We start from the raw sequence: 16,594 nt of genomic DNA, 5'->3' as shown, positions 1-16,594 counted from the left end.
TTTATATCATTTAAAAAGATATTCTCCATATGTGACGTAACTGACACGTGGTTTAACATTACTAGACGCTCTAGCCAGTGTCTGACATAAGGCTTGGTATACGGTTTAACATAGCATTGACAGTCTGTGTTTTCTATTTGTACTGAACTTGTGAATGAATTATTGAAGTGAAACTGTAAGCACTCCACTTGATGATTGACACAGTTTACCTGTAATAAATGCTCAAACAAGGGAGCTATGCCGGGTCTTCTGGCAAAAGATGGGCGTAATTTTTAGAACTTTTTTCTCCATTTGTGACTACATTTTTCATTTTTTCCTATAATTTGCCGTATTTCGAGATAGTTTGATTCACATCTGTGGTTTATTTTAATAATTTATTTACACATGTTTTCAGGTCAGAATATTAATTAAGAATTTACATGTCACTAATTTTCATTTTAAGGTTTCGACGGTTTGGCAAGCTAGCTAAACAAGTCAGTAACTGCATTTTCCACTTGTTTTATTTCTTATTATATATTCCTTTATTGAACACACAACGTGCTTTTTTAATAGAAAATGACAGTTTATAAATGTTATCTCAGTTAATTAACTACCCAGTTATTTTGTTAGGCTATATAATATAAAAAATAATAGTATTGTAGAAACACAATGGCACGTTAATGCATTTTCTCTTACAATCAAAATACGAATCCAATTTAACGAGAATAAAGAAAAATGAGATGTATAATTATAATTTATTAGTAAATGCTTTTTTAAGGCGTCAATAAACCATTGCTTAGAAACAAATTGGTGTTGTGATAGTCTATACGAAGTATAAGGTTTTAGATGGTACGAGAGAATGTCTAGCTAAATCTTGTTCTTGAGTTATCAGAAGAAATTGACCGACATGCAGTACTATGAAGTTTTATTTCTTATGTTTGTTAATAATGGTATCTCAGTTAATTAACTACCAAGTTATCTTGTTAGAGTATAAAAACAATAATAGTATTGTAGAAACACAATGGAACGTCTTTAACCAAAGTAAGAATACAATTTAACCAGAATAAAAGAATTAGATTGAAAATTATAATTAAATAGTAAATACATTTTTAAGACGTCAATAAGCCATTTTGTAGAAATAAATTGGTGTTGTGATAGTCTATACGAAGTATAAGGTTTTATATGGTACGAGAGAATGTCTAGCTAAATGTCAATGTTGAATTATTAGAAGAAATTGACTGAGATGCAGTACTACGAGGTTTTATTTCTTATATTTGTGGTTAACTTGTCGTTATTAAGTAAGTTCTATTTTATTTTATAAATAAAGAAATGTCGAGGAATTTAATTTTTATTTTACGATATTATTTTAAACTTTTTATATAAGCAACACAAAAGCTTGATTGAGATTTTATGTTACTCAAGCTACTGTATTTTTCAAGCTCATCTATTAAGCCTAGTTCCCACCAACCCGTTTCTTATTAAACATTATTATTATTACTAAACTCATGCATGAGTTTATTTTTATCTAATTAATTTTGCAGTAAGATGATGCAAGAACACTGCACTTAATATTCAGAAGAAAGATAAGATTTGTGATTTCTAATTTTTAGTTCACAGTGAAACATGTTTAATTTGTATAATTCAAACTCACCTTTTTCTTATTTCATGAAATGACGTGGATTTGACAATAAAATCTTTTGATACCAATTTCACCGTTATTTCATAAAATAAGGAAACGCTAAAGAATACCAACATTGTATTCAAGTTGTAAAGCATGCAGTGCTATAATTTGTAAGATAAAAACGTTTTAAAAACACTTTTTTAAGGTTTAGAAAAGAAATTTTATGGATTCTTTTTTTTTATTAATTAAAATATATAATCTTAAACCTGATTTCTACCTCATATCTAAAAGAAAATGGTACTCTCCTAAATTGAATTTTTTAAAAAAATGATTCTTATTTGGACTGGAGGTAAGAACTTTGTCTTGTATGACTATAATTTGATCAGGTTTACGAAAATTGTGCGCTAAGAAACGCACAAAACAACGATGTACGAACATATATGTGCATTTTTCCACGGAGTATTCATTATTTTGCCATAATATAAATTTCATTGTCAACAAAAACAACATTATCAGTATTATTGAAGATATTCTTTTGGTTTGTCTGTTCAGTATTCATATTACTGTGGAAATTTTACCATTTCTATAAGTTTATCATGATAGTTTAGTAGGCGACCTTTCGGGAGATCCTTCTCCCATCATTGGGCAAGGGAAAATGATGTTGAGCATGTATTTATATAATTGCAGAGGTTCGAAGTTCGTCAAACTTAACCAATAAGGAACGAGCTGATAATTACCGTTATTTACAGTAATTACCATTTTAGGACCTAGATGGAGATACCTTCTTCTACTGTAGGGCTGATAACCAAATCTAAGGGTGTTGATACAAGATACAGTTAATGTGTTTGTCACGTTTTACACTGTTGATGGTTTCTATTATCTTCCTAGCCGTTGTTCTAGATTCTCTGTAAATGACTTTCTTCTCATCCCAATTAAACTGATGACTTCTCTGGATGTGGTCCGTAATTTCGATTTTCTTCACATCTCCGTTTTTCACTTCGAGTATATGTTCCTAAACTGCATCATCAGTAGTTGCAGAAATATACATACAAACACAGGAGACAACATCCTTAGTCACATCAGACAGACGTCCAAATGTTTCGAAAAGATTTGATGACGACGTATTCGCCTTATACCTAAAGCGCAGAAAAAGCAGCTCCTGAAAAATTCAAGTTGCCTAGCCTCTTCAGAAAATGTATCTTGTATACCATTTCAAAGTCATCTATGCAATGAAATGGTTAATAACACAATTGACTATTTTTATATCTAATTTGGTATCCTCTTCCTATCCTTATCCTTTCACAACAGCGTCACTGATTTTTAAAGAGAATAACAAGGAGCGTTAAAAGATGGTCAATTGTCCTAAATTCCAAAGTTCCTTAGACAACTCTTGCTTACATTGTTACGTTTTATTGTTTCGCATTGTGAATTTTTTTAGGATTAAAATAGTCTGCTTGAAATTATTTTTCTATTGTGGATTATTTTTAACTCATTTTAGAATGTGACGAAAACTTGACTGCTAGAAAGTAAGTATTATTTTTTAAATAAAATTACCATTTATCTATAAAATCAATGTCATTGAATAATATAACATAATATGACAAGATAATATTTGTATTATTCGATACAGTGAATATTTGCATCTTCCGCATTCGCGGTTCACACTTGCAAACTGTACTTAGTTACCGTGCTGAAATTAGATATACAACTGAATTAAATAACATCTAAGCGAAAATTTGTTAAAGATTTGTGACATCGCTGCGATTATACGTTACTACTGCTTTGTTTCTTCACGCATTATAACAATTGTGTCAGGTTCCATTACCTTTAAGAAAATAACACTGCCCTTGGGTGTATACATAATTTTCATGCTGACGATTGGAAATACAATTTTCTCTTTACGAAAAAAATTTCTGCCCAAGCTGGATCTATTGTTCAACGAAATTAATGAGAGCAAATTCGTATTTATTAGAAAATTTGCTAAAGTAAACTTACTTTGTAACATTGGAGTTAGATATTACGCCTATACATATATGCGACACGATTTACGGCATTAAGTGCCAAGCCTGGTGTTAACAACAGATTGTTTAAACCGACGCTTCGATAAAATTTGGGATGACGCCTAAATGGATGTGCAACACGGTTTACCTGTAACAAGTTGTACTTATTTTCGCAAAAATTTATACCTCAAAATAAAAACAATGTTTGGATATTTGCTATGACGGGGTAGCTACAACAGGTGTTAAACTGTGTTTTTATTTCAGCTAAAATTGCGGGAAAGTTATTTTTTGAAAAATGTATTACACCTGAAACACTATAACGCTGTGCGCGCTTCAACCATTCACGACATATGGAATACCTGTGCTATTCCACAGAAAAAAAATTATTTGCGGAAGAAATTTGTGCGGAATTTATTTTTACGGATTAGTGACCCAAAAATGGCATATTTTGCGGAATAACTTTTTGCCGATAGCGACCCCAAGAGGTATTGCGAAATAATTTTTTGCGGATGCAAGGAATTTTGTAAATGGAAAGTCAGGAACACCTAATTTAGTACCTAAGTGTATGAAAAACATCTGATTTATGGAATCTCTCTCTATTTTTTATCAAAATATCAAAGAAAGGATACTAAGCTGTAACTAATGTAAGATTAAATATCATTGTCACTGAAAATGTCGAAACTATTTCTAAATGGATCGTCCCCACATACCACTCCTCTTCGTCAGTATCATTTTCGCTATAGTAGGTAACAGAACTTGCCATCTCTTCACGACTGACGGTTTCTTGTCCAATCAGCAATGAAGGTGGATCGATTGCAGCAAAAGTATCAAGTTTCGGTAGACCTTTTGTCCCCTCTTCTATATCTTTTGTGATTCCAGATGCATTTGAAATGATGTCTTGACCTTTCTGAGAGCTTAACGTGAAGCTTCACAATCCATTTTGCTTTTAAAGGTTTCAGAATCGACAGTTTCAACTTGATTTTGATCTCATCCATTTTAAGACCATTGTTTAGGGAATTTGAAATTTCCCCACTGTACCATTGGGTATACTTCTTCTTCAAAAACGACTTTGCTACTCTGTTTACTGTCAAATCTAAGAGTTGAAACAGGTTAGTCATGTTTGCTGGCATTTGGGAAATGAAGATATGGTTTTCTTTCAGCTTTTGAATCACCGGGTTCTGTTGTTTGACCAATAAAAACATCAAGAAGAAGGGGGGCTGAGTGATCAGTATCCAGTTGAAGCCGTTACCTCCGCGAAACTAATTTTTGAGGATCTGGGTAAAATTGGCAAAAATTAATTCCGCAAAAAAGTTCCCACACGAATCTCTTCCCTTGAATTAGTACATACCTATCTAATTTTCTTCTTTGGCTCAAGTTTTGATCTCGTTAATTGAGCCAATAAGAAATAAAAATAAAAATAAGAAATTCTTTTTCTTAATAACAAAATTTAATAAAATAGTGGTATCCTTGTTTGTTTTTCTTGCAACAAAATTATAAGCTTTCATTAAAGTAGTAACTTCATGTGGTATTATTTCCCTGATTTTACTTAATTTAAGTTGCATTCCCTACAAAGATGTGTTACCGCATGGGCAATGTTTTGATGCTTTGTCGAAGTATAATATCTACAATTATAACATGGAGGATCTAAACAGCACTGACAGAATTTTGAGAATAGTCTTTTTGCTGGTTTCTGGTTGGAAGAATGCCGAAAATCACACAAAGATGATAGTGATTAATAGACAATTGCAAGAACACCTAGGTAAGATTAATTAAATCTAGACCAATGGAGGTTGACTGTTTGTGCAGTGAATTTAATAATCAGAAGAAAACTGTACTTAACGTCTGGATGTGAGACACGGTTTACACGCACTAAACGCGTAACTGGATGGGCGACGTTGAATCTCCTGGCATTATGTCTATTGCATTTATGTTGTTCTAATTTAGATGTGTGTAGTCATTTGCCCGAATTTGCAACAAATTTGAAAAATATCACTGAAGTATACAAGGAGAAGATCTCATTATTCTTTAGTTGCTTCTCTTATGATATCAAGTGGATTCTTTGCCATCTAACACATTCAGTGTGCTTACAATCAAATGTTGATGCTTCAGTAATACTATCTCCACCTTGTAAATCAACCTGCGTCAATGACAAGTGTTTTGCTTTGTTCAAACATGTTTACAATCTGATGAAGGATTTACGTAGTATCTGCCGTGCATCGATACCTCGCTTAAATGACAGAAGATTTAATCTAAATTGTCAAGTTTTACCTGAAGCAAATAATTCCTATTTTGAACGTTGTCAAAACAAAGGTATATATTTTATTAAATTTATGTAGCTTGGTCATATCCTCCTCCCTTTAGCTAAGATATCCATACTGTATAACATTTTCGCTCCTCTGAATTAATTCAATGGCAAAATTAATGTCTATAGATTTCAACATGGCCGTTACAACAATGTTTAACTAAATAGAAACAGAGACATATGGAAGTTTGTGTCAATAAACTTAGTTCTACATGTACATTCTTTTTTGGAATGAGTGCACCTGAACAATATATAATTTATTATACATTTTGACATCAAACAAGTTAGCTTAAATAAGGGGCTTATCAGCCTCGCCTTTATTAATAGTCAGAAGACTCAGCGTAATTTTTTGAAACACTGGCAAATCGGAATAGTAATATGGGAAAATTACGCTGGGTTGCAAAAGAATTTGCTCCGATCAAAATACTGACTGCGCTTCTTGATTGGTTACTTCCATTGTTGTTATTTTACTTACGTTATCAATATCAGGAAATCCTTTCTTCGTTAATATCATGAACGTGAATGATTTCACCCACCAAAACAAAGAAAACTAATTTCCCATGTTATTTAAGAGGGTAGATGTGGCCACTGGCTGGCTTTATGCTTAGATTTTAATTCAAGGTTTGCTCTCTGAAATTGTTTTGTGTTAATTGCTGGATTGGAATGAGGGATTTACTCTTATATTTTCGTGTGCGTCCAAGTTCTTGTATGAAAAAAAACACGTCATAATATCTTCGAAGAAAGCTTAGTTATCTAGTTGTTAGTTCACTAGACTGTTTTATAAAGGATTCCTCACAGGAAGTAAATTGCGATCATATGGATAATGAGCCAGTCCTATTTGGCGAGATTACTTCAATATAACGTGATCTTGGTTGGGCAGACTAAATATTAGCTACTCGTGTGATAATGGGCTGGGTTTTTCATTTTTGTGCATGATTATTTTATTTGCAAGTGTGTTTTTGTCGAAAATTAGGGATATGGGAAACACCAATCTATATTTTTTAAACTAATAATAATAATAATAATATTTAATAATAAGAATATATGAAAGTATATATCATTTCTAAAAGCTAGATGGATTTCCTATGTAATAGTGTTTTTTGTAATAAAATAATAAAGTAGGAAAGCATAAGAAATTATGGAATGCCCTTTTCGAGTTGCTGATTTTTAGGACTCATTTCATGCTTTTCTCATAGAAAAAGTCGAGCTTATGGCGGGAAAGTCAAGCTTATGGAGAAAAATTCGAGCTTATGGCAGGGGAAAGCTTATAAGCAAATAAGAACAAAAACAACATTGCTGAAAGGTGTGATATTTTAAAAGTGCTTCTAATACACTAAAACCTGTGATCCCAAAACAATGATCTAAAAACGATTTTTAAATTTTTCTGTACATTTTTGTAATTTTGGAGACAGTTAATATTAATTTTTTATTTACAATTTTTAATCTACTAGCGTCGGAAAACTCATCATAACTCGCCTTCTGCTTACTCAAAAAAAAAAAGATTTTTAGATCAAACATTCCTCTCCTCTCTAACTATGCTTTCCACCCCAGAGCCTTTATAGTTTTGTAACAGAGGTATAAAAGACTTTTCTTACATCTTCTTATGCTGCATGTGTGTGCTCACACAAGAAAAGTAAAAAAGAAAGTCCGAATAAGTTCGTTTTATTTAAATCACGTTAGCCAGATCATAAATAAAACAAAAATTTTGCAGTTCTTAATCATTCGACTATAGTTCAAGTCACCATCAGAGAATAAAATATTTTATAACAAGTGGCTGTTATATATTATCTGATAGCGATGTCCAACCAGTTTATACGGCAAACCCAGTGCGCTGATTTGCTAAAAAAACCTCCACTCCAGGCTTTATACAGAACGCTATAACTTTTAACCTCAACCAAAAACGATTGCTAAAAATGTAAACAAACAACTATGCCACAGAATTTGCAACATGGCTAGCTACGTACATACGACAAACTAGTTTTACAGTAAATCCAAAATCTTAAATCACTCCGCCAGAAAACCAGCAATGATTTGCGATTTTAATATCAACATTCATCGCAACAATAAACGACAAGCAAAACGGTGTAGAATTTGTGTGATAGACACTTCTTCTGACGAAGAATAAACTTTGGTTCAAAAACCTTTTAAAAAAACTCTATGTATGGATATCTGAATGCTTTGTTTTCTTTCGGACATGTATTTGAAAGATTGATACAATGAAGTTCAAATCGAACGTTGTCTTTCTTCATCAAAACTTCTTTTTTACAAGCTTTTCGCAAGCAAATCTTTAGAAAATAATCCCGGTTTCTACTAACCCAAACAAAATAGCTATCAGTTAATAATTATTACAATATAAACTTTTCTTCCTAGAAATTTTATCCTCAGTCAGTGGATCGACCGCGCAAGCTCAGTCTATATTTTTGACTTCGAGTAATATTTCTTGGTACAGATAGACAGTTTATATTATATTAATATTCTGTAAAACCACTTATCTCCCTGTAAAGTTAGGTTTTGTGGCAAAAGATTTTTGTTTATTAATGTCCTCGCAACTCCTTACCAAATGCTTTGTTCTTTTAAAACTTTAGTATTGGCTTGACTTTTTCGACATTTTAATGTAAATTAAATGTCCCAGGTGTTTAACCACGTGTCAAATAAGGCTTTTATAAATTGCGAAGATAAAGAGGGAAGATAAAGGGAGAAGATAAGTCTAGTTTATGGGTCCATTGCATAGTACTAACAGATGGAACACTTTAACCACTTTCCCTGGTTTATTTAGAGCTGCATAAGAGGGCAATAATCTGCAGGGTTGCAGGTTGTTAAAAACAGGTACTTTATGCGTACTTTGCATAAAACATGAACTTACTTACACATGGGTGTATCAGATATTTTTTTTTAAAAAAAGTAGCATTTTATTCTTGCCTTTCGATAAAATAAAAAGATATTTACGAATTTTAAAACTGATTTCGTGAAATACATTTAATCTGTATTTTTAAAAAGTTTATTTAAAATTAACTTAGGGGCTGTGTGTAATACTTAGAAATTCTTGTCTATGCTTTTTTAGCCTGCCCAACAGGACTTGCTCGCCCTACGTGATCGTATAAAAAACGTTGGACAGCTCATATGATCGGCGCCATATCTTCCTTATCCAATAACAGTTCTCCAATAAATTTAAATTATGTGTGAGATGCTTAATTATCCTTATTTTACCAAATAACAGAAAACCGAAACATCCTGTATACGCCATACTGTTACAATTATACCCGAAAGGACGACAGCTATGTTGGAGATATTGGTGATGGATGCGTATTTTGGACTGAAGCAAATCCGTACGTATCAACGAGTGTATATCCAAATTTGATTAAGCATTATTGTAGAAATCCACAGGGATTTGCCACAACACCATGGTGTTATACTAATATGCAAAGCCGTGCGTGGAAAAGATGTTACATAAATAAATGTTTGACACTTGCCGAAGAAGGTAAGTAAATAGATTTCTTTTGATCCTACTTATCAGTATTGTTTTTTTTTAAATGTACACTGGTTAAAGAAAGAGCATACAGCTGCAGACAACTACAAACAACAACGAAAAATTCAACAAATCGAAAAACGACTTTTATAAAACTTCTATTTCTAAATAAAGTTGTCTTCTCTATAATAATAGCCGTCGTCTGTCTGTCTCTGCGCGGACCCCCCGCTGAGTCAGAAAATGATGTCACGGAAACACCAATATCAAATGCGATATATCTTTGTCTACTTTGTTGCGACGGGTAAATTTAAAGGACGGGCGACCCCGTAGATTTTTCTACGGGCTAACGACTAATCTCATCAATAATAGCCGTATTTTGTCTGTCTCTGCGCAACATGGCGGAGCAAGTAGCGAGACCCGCCGAAAATCCCCGCGGCCCTGCAGCTTTATTTTGAATCCCCGGCAGACCCCGTTTTTTTACCGGCCTTGCTTTGCCGGTCATTGTAATAAACCACTTACCAAGGCTCCATTTTCACTAATGACCAATCCAAGTGCTTCGCGGCCTCAACATGCCGACGGGAGGAAACATGCTATCCCTACGAAGGCCATTTTGGTTTGGAAGTGATGGTGTGAAGTTTGTAGGTTTCCTTTCAATCCGCCTTATTTCTGCTGAGTAATTTTTATCCTATAGGATTATTTAGTTTGTTTTCACATGTTAAGGTGAATATTTCATCACGTTTTCTAGCACGTATAAATCTTAAACAAACCAATTTTAAGTTTTTGGCTAGCTACAAAACGTACATTTTGAGACAGCTAGCTATAGCTAGCTTTATTTATTCCTATACTTTTAAAGTTTTTATTCAGTTTGGTATATTGTTCTTTATTTTTATGTTGAAGTTGGGTCTACCTATCTAGCTCCTTTTAGCTCTACCTCTGGCTAAAAAGTGAAAGTAGTTAAATGCAGTTATAGGCAGCTACCAATTTTATTACTGCTATGAAAGCTTATGCTGAAAAATAAAATTGCTGAGTATATATTTTTTTAACTGAACTTGATAACGACAGGCGGTTTCCTGGTTTTTTTTAAACTGAAGTCGCGATAAAGTTTTTTTAAAAATGGTGTTATGCCTATACTCATGTGCGACACAGTCTAGCTGTACTAAGCGCTTAGTCCGGTGGCAACAACGGGCTGTTTCCTGTGTTTCTGTTTAACCGAAGTTGTGATAACGTTTTTTTCAGAAAAAAGTACACACTGTTTACCTATACTAAGCGCTCAGCTTAACATTTTTTTGAACTTTTCCCGGGAACATTCCCTGAAAAATAAAGAAGGTTGGCCAGCTGCTTTCGCTATGACGGGGTAACATTGAATTGTAATCTGGGTTTTTATTTTACCTAAGTTGTCGAAAGTTATTTTTTGAATAGTATATTACACCGGAAACACCATAAAGTTGTGTGCACTTCACTTGATTTTCTACACACTCCTTTAGCTACCTCTGGCTAAAAAGTGAAAGTAGCCAAATGCAGTTTGGCTGCAAGTGAAAGTAGTCAAATGGAGTTTTGCTGCAACACAATTCTTAACAATTCTTATGCTAAGCTCAATGCAGTTGGCAGCGACCACTTTTATCACTGTTTTAAAAACTTAAACAGAACCGGGCTGATTTCTTTCAACTCCGAAGCGATAAGGACGTTTGGAAAATAATAGTACCCCTATGCTCATGTATAACACGAAGATTTTGAAGGCTAGCTACCTAGAGCCTTACTTATTACTAATCTGTATGGTCTAAGAGCTTTTTATCCTACCCAACATTTATTTTTATGTTGAGGCTGTAGCCATTTAGCTAGCTCCTATCTTTGGCTAAAGAGTGAGAGCATAAAGATAAAAATGCAGTTTGGCTACAACAATATTCTTAAGCGATAATTCTTATGCTAAATTCAGTTATCTAGGTAGCCAGCATCTTTTATTATTTTCCTGAAACTTTTTCTGGAATTTAAATGGCTGAGCAATTGTTTAAACCGAAGTTGCAATGAAGTTTTTTTGGAAAAGGGTACTTCTATACGCCTGTTGAACTCTGTTTAACTGTACTAAGCGGTTAGCTAAGTTTTAAGCACGTTTTTTGTAAAACCTGTACTAACTTTTAAACTTTCTCGAGTATCACGCCTGTACGGATAGACAACACTGTTTACCTGAACTAACTGCTCAGCCCTGTGTTAGCAATGGACTTTTTCTTGTGTTTTAGCGAATTTAAACAGAGTCTGCGAGAAAGTTTTTTCAAAAGGGTATTAACCCTATACGTCTGTGCAGCACCGTTTAACTGTACTAAGCGCTCAGCTCGGTGTCACGATTAATTTTTTAACTTTTACAAAAACTTATTCCGCAAAATAAAATGATATTTGCCATAACACGGAAACACGAAATTTTCAAAATGCGCGTCAATACCAAATGCGATATATTTCTGTCCACTTTGTTGAAATGGGTTAATTCAAAGGACGGGCGACCCCGTGGATTATATATTTCTGTCCACTTTGTTGAAATGGGTTAATTCAAAGGACGGGCGACCCCGTGGATTTTTCCACGGGCTAACGACTTCTATATAATAATACGCCAGTTCTGTCTGTCTGTGACTTTTGCAAAGTGGATAAAATTTCTTTGATAAAGTCTATAAAACATGGTCTATAAATTTGTTCTGTAAATTACCAAACTTTGACGTTAAAGCAATATTGACGTCAAAGGAAAGTATATTAAGATTAGTGAAGCCATTGCATTGCACTTTTAAATTTAAGGTTAAATAACTTGGAAACCGGGTGGAAATAACTGACGTCATCTCCTGTGTAAGTAACTAGGGACCACCTTTGACCAATTTGGGTAAGTTTCCCAAACCTGGGTCCCTGAATCCGTTTCGGGAATGGACGGGTTGATGACGTCATCAAAAAACCTTCAAGCCCTAATATCTCTGCAACCGTTTGTCAAAAATACACGATCCTATACATTTTCTTGATCAGCGTTTCAAGATCTATACGATGAAGGCAACAGGCATACATTTCTTAAAAAAAAAGTTTTGTGTTCTGACATGTCACTGCTGACGTCATCAAAATTTAAATGACGGTTATTTTTCTCTGTTATCCTGCCTAAGTTGATTTTTCCACGGGCCTTATCGACTAGTCTCTATAATAATAGCCGTCGTCTGTCTATTCGTGCGACTTGTGTTAACCACGCACGAAATACAAAATACGCACGGACGAGACACCCGTCAGGCCCCCACCGGCACAGGGACAATTGCCGCTAAAATAAAGGTCCAATCAGGAGCGGAGTTTTATATAAATGACTAATCAGAAACTAAAGCTCTTTATATTTCTTAGCAACCATTTTTACGTTATCGGTCCGAAATTTGGCAAGCAGATTCAACCAACTCATTGCTGGAGAAAGAAAAGTTTCTTAACTGTTTGCTTTCATTTTTCTTTCTGATACTTCTATTTGTATTCTAACAAGATTGCAGTTTCTTTTACTTTCGGTTATGTTTTTTATTTGTTTACATGTGTATTCACCTATACTTTATAGTTAGCTAGCTAGCCACTAGCTACGCTACCTATTCAGCCACTTAAAGATTTGTATTAGTTTTATTCGCCTCTTACTGTCACGTTCTCTAGCCATATATTAATCTTACCAAAAAACCAATTTTAAGATTCTGGCTACCAACGTAGATTTTAGCTAACATTTCTGATTTTTGTGTTAACTTTGCCAATCTGATTTCTGCTTGGTTGTGAACTGGGGTTAGCTACCTCTAGCAAAAATGTAAAAGTAACCAAATACAGTTGGCTGCAATAGAATTTTTAAGTAATTTTTTTCATACTAAATGCAATTAAGTTGTTAGCTACCATTTTACTGTAATATAAAATTTAGCAAAAGTCAAAAGTTTATTAATGAGACACAGAGTACCTGTGCTATTTGCCTATCCCGTGTTGTTAAACGACGGTCTGTTTCCTGTGTTTTTATTTAAACTGAAGTATTTTGGAAAAGGCTATTAAGCTTATAGGCATGTGCGACACATTTTACCTGCACTAAGTGCTAAGCTCAGTGTTAACAATGGACTGTTTTTTTTGGAAAAGCTGTTACGCCTAGAGCATATGCGATGTGGTTTACCTGTACTAGGGGATCAGCACACTGTGACAATTACTTTTTAAACTTTTTTGGGAATCACGTCTGTACGGGTGTGCAACACTGTTTACCTGGACTAACCGCTCAACCCCGTGTTGGTAATGGACTGTTTTTTGTGTTTTTATTTAAACAGAGTCTGGGAGAAAGTATTGGGTATTGTCCCTACACGCCTCTTCAACTCTGTTTAACTTACTAAACGCTTAGCCCGATGTCATGATTAATTTTTACCGTTTACTGAAACTTATTCCGCAATATAAAATAATATTTTTGCTATAACGGAGTACCAAACTTGATTTACGACATACTGTATACCTATACTAAAGCGTTCCACCTCATCGTGTGACACAGTTTACAGCTCTTATTAAGCGCTCCTCAGAGTATTCTATGCGGGATCAGACCTTGACGTTTGGCTTACCCCAGCGTTTCGACGCCGAGTTTCCCGGCTAGTAAAATTAATAAAAGTGTAACGTCATACCATATGGCTTTATATAATTATTATGGATATCATCAGTTCGAATTACTGAGGCACAGTCCTTTACAAAACATAGGCACCGGAATATCACAAATTAAATATATTTCACGAAATCAGTTTTAAAATTCGAAAATATATTTTTAATTCATCGAGAGGCAAGAATAAAAACGCTACTCTTTCTAAAAGTCTTCTTTACATTACTCCATAACAGTGATACTTACTTTATTTTTATATTTATGTAATGGACACCTGCCTGCCAAATCTTTGAATCCTATGCATTAAAAACTCATTTCTTTATTTATGATTCCCATAATTAAAGAATTGAGATTTCAATGCAGTACGTGACTTGCTTGTTCAAACTTTAACCAGGTTATAACTAGGAAGTACATACACAAACACTCTTTAAGTTTGAATTATTAATCAGTAACCGTTTGATCAATAATAAGCACCGAACCAAATAAGGTCCAATAAGGCTGAAGACATTTCTTCTCAAGACACCGTGAAATAGTAAGTTCACAATGTGACTGTTTTTTACCTATAAGCTATAATAACAGCTGAAATAATGCTTGTCCAATAATTTTTTTTAGATGAAAATGTGTCGACAAGGAGGTAAGCATATTAACTGTTAACTCTTTTTACTTTAAAGTCGCAGTCATTGAAAGTCGTTGAAATGATGTAAAAAAGATTTAAGTGATGCTGACAAAAATGTGTATTTCGGTCAACTAGAACAGAAAAAAAAAACAGAAAGAGAACTCTATTATCTCTGTTGTAACACTAAGGTGAGCAAGGCTTGTGGTTTCTATATAACTGTAGTGGAATTTTAAATAAATAGCAATTTTATCTTACCTTATTGAGGTATCGGTTACACAAATATTCTAAAACACTTTGACTTGCTTTTTTAATAAGGTACAGCATTTATTTGGTGCATATTATGTTGCAAATGTCCCTTCTTATATAAATATCCCGATTTGGATCGAATTAAGTTACGGAGTTCCATACCGCGCAGGTCTGGGCACTAGCGAAGCGCTTGTAGGGACAAATTTTTATATCCCCCGAAGAGCGTAAGGCATTTGCTAAGAAAAACATGCAGTGCGAACACAATTATTCACTTTTTCCTTTTTATTTTTACTTTTTAAACTGGTGCGATATATTGATTTTACAATTATTTAAAGAAAGGATACTCAGTATTGACATAAGATTGCATATTATGAAGGTTCAAGACCTAAACTTGGTTATTAATTTAATTGCTTTAAGTTGTGGAGTACACTCATCATGAAAAGTTGGCAGTCAAAAGAGAAAGAAACCTTATTTTGGTAGTTAGTTACATCACAAGTTTTAATATTTTCCTAAAAATATCACAGTGCTGATCAAAGAGGGATTGCATGTCATTCAAGATTTATATAGCTACTAGTACAGCCAAAATAATGTAGCTCATCAAACACAACTAAAGAAAACAATGTTTTTTTTCTAAACTAATAGTTTCATGCTCATTAAAGAGATGCCTAGCTAGCTATAATATTAAAAAACAATTCCAAAATTTCTTATTTTGTGCTTGCTAGAAACTTTATTAAACTAACCAGGCCGAAGCTACCTACATTTTTTATAAACCAAATTAAAAATTTTCAAAAAGTTGCCTGTATCTGTCTCATTGTAGTTTTTGTTAGCTAGGGGTCACACTTGGTCACTCATATATATCGCAGCCTTATTCATAGAGTAATCAGATATATAGGTGGGCAAGTGCCCAGATGCTAAAAATAGGATCATAAAAACTCATTTCTAATATCACTCAACTTTAAAAAACAATAAACAGTGCAGTTTGAACACCAACTTAGACTTAAAAATTGATACGCCTCAATTTTGCATTGGAATAATTTTATTCTGTAAAGTACAAAGTTTCGACCGCTGCAAAATGTAAAATAATATACTGTGGTTAAAATAAACAAATTTAATGGAAAATAACTTTTTAAACAAATTTAGTGACTTTAACTGTTTTTGTCAAATATTTTCGGTTGCCAAATTTCTCTTATGTCAATGTACCAAAATTACTATAGCTATCACAAAATTGTAAAAGTGGACCTTACCTAAATTTATTCTTGCATTTTACCAAAATTAAGAACATAGTAATACAGTGTAACATGCTATTATATATATCCCTTCCTAGCTAGTTATGTAATATTTATATACAATAATTTCTAATGAAAAGTCAAAGCCAGTCATTATATCATTGAAGTGTGTATTTTACTTCAGTCGATTTCATCTGTGCTCTTTTTATATAACTAGTTAGCTATACTTTGCAAATAAATCCTTTATTAAATGCTCTTCCACGTTAATCCATGTCAAAATTGCAGATCCATATATAGCTAGCTAGCTATAGCTTACTGTAAAAAAACTTCCTTTAAGTCTTTCTATAGCTAGCTGTAATTTTTATCTCTTCTTGCCAAAGTGCACTGAAAATGATAGAATAGTGTTTCTTTTTAACCATTACTTTATTCCTCACAACAAAAAATGTATGGTATATGTAGCTTGCAACTTTAGAAAGCTAACCCCTCTAAAACCAATATCAACAATATGTCTTCCCTTGCCTCTCTATAAAAGTCAGTAATT

The 16,594-nt window shown here is 33.5% G+C and overlaps 1 protein-coding gene across 2 annotated transcripts in view; it reads left to right on the top strand.

Annotated features, from left to right (window-relative positions):
- Positions 1 to 788: 788 nt before the first annotated feature.
- LOC130622972 (uncharacterized) overlaps positions 789 to 16,594 on the top strand; it is a 30,619-nt gene continuing 14,813 nt past the window's right edge. The window contains exons 1-6 of one of the 2 annotated variants that reach the window (XM_057438438.1): positions 789 to 1,277; positions 3,099 to 3,126; positions 5,157 to 5,359; positions 5,545 to 5,910; positions 9,120 to 9,380; positions 14,578 to 14,599. In XM_057438438.1, the coding sequence (XP_057294421.1) occupies positions 1,223 to 1,277; positions 3,099 to 3,126; positions 5,157 to 5,359; positions 5,545 to 5,910; positions 9,120 to 9,380; positions 14,578 to 14,599 (935 nt within the window). In that variant the 5' untranslated portion in view covers positions 789 to 1,222. The remainder of the gene's footprint in view (positions 1,278 to 3,098; positions 3,127 to 5,156; positions 5,360 to 5,544; positions 5,911 to 9,119; positions 9,381 to 14,577; positions 14,600 to 16,594) is intronic. The other variant, XM_057438439.1, reaches the window with a different exon arrangement.

Source organism: Hydractinia symbiolongicarpus, chromosome 13 (genome assembly GCF_029227915.1).
Source record: "Hydractinia symbiolongicarpus strain clone_291-10 chromosome 13, HSymV2.1, whole genome shotgun sequence".
Lineage (NCBI taxonomy): Eukaryota > Metazoa > Cnidaria > Hydrozoa > Anthoathecata > Hydractiniidae > Hydractinia > Hydractinia symbiolongicarpus.
This window is presented reverse-complemented; position numbering and strand designations above follow the sequence as displayed.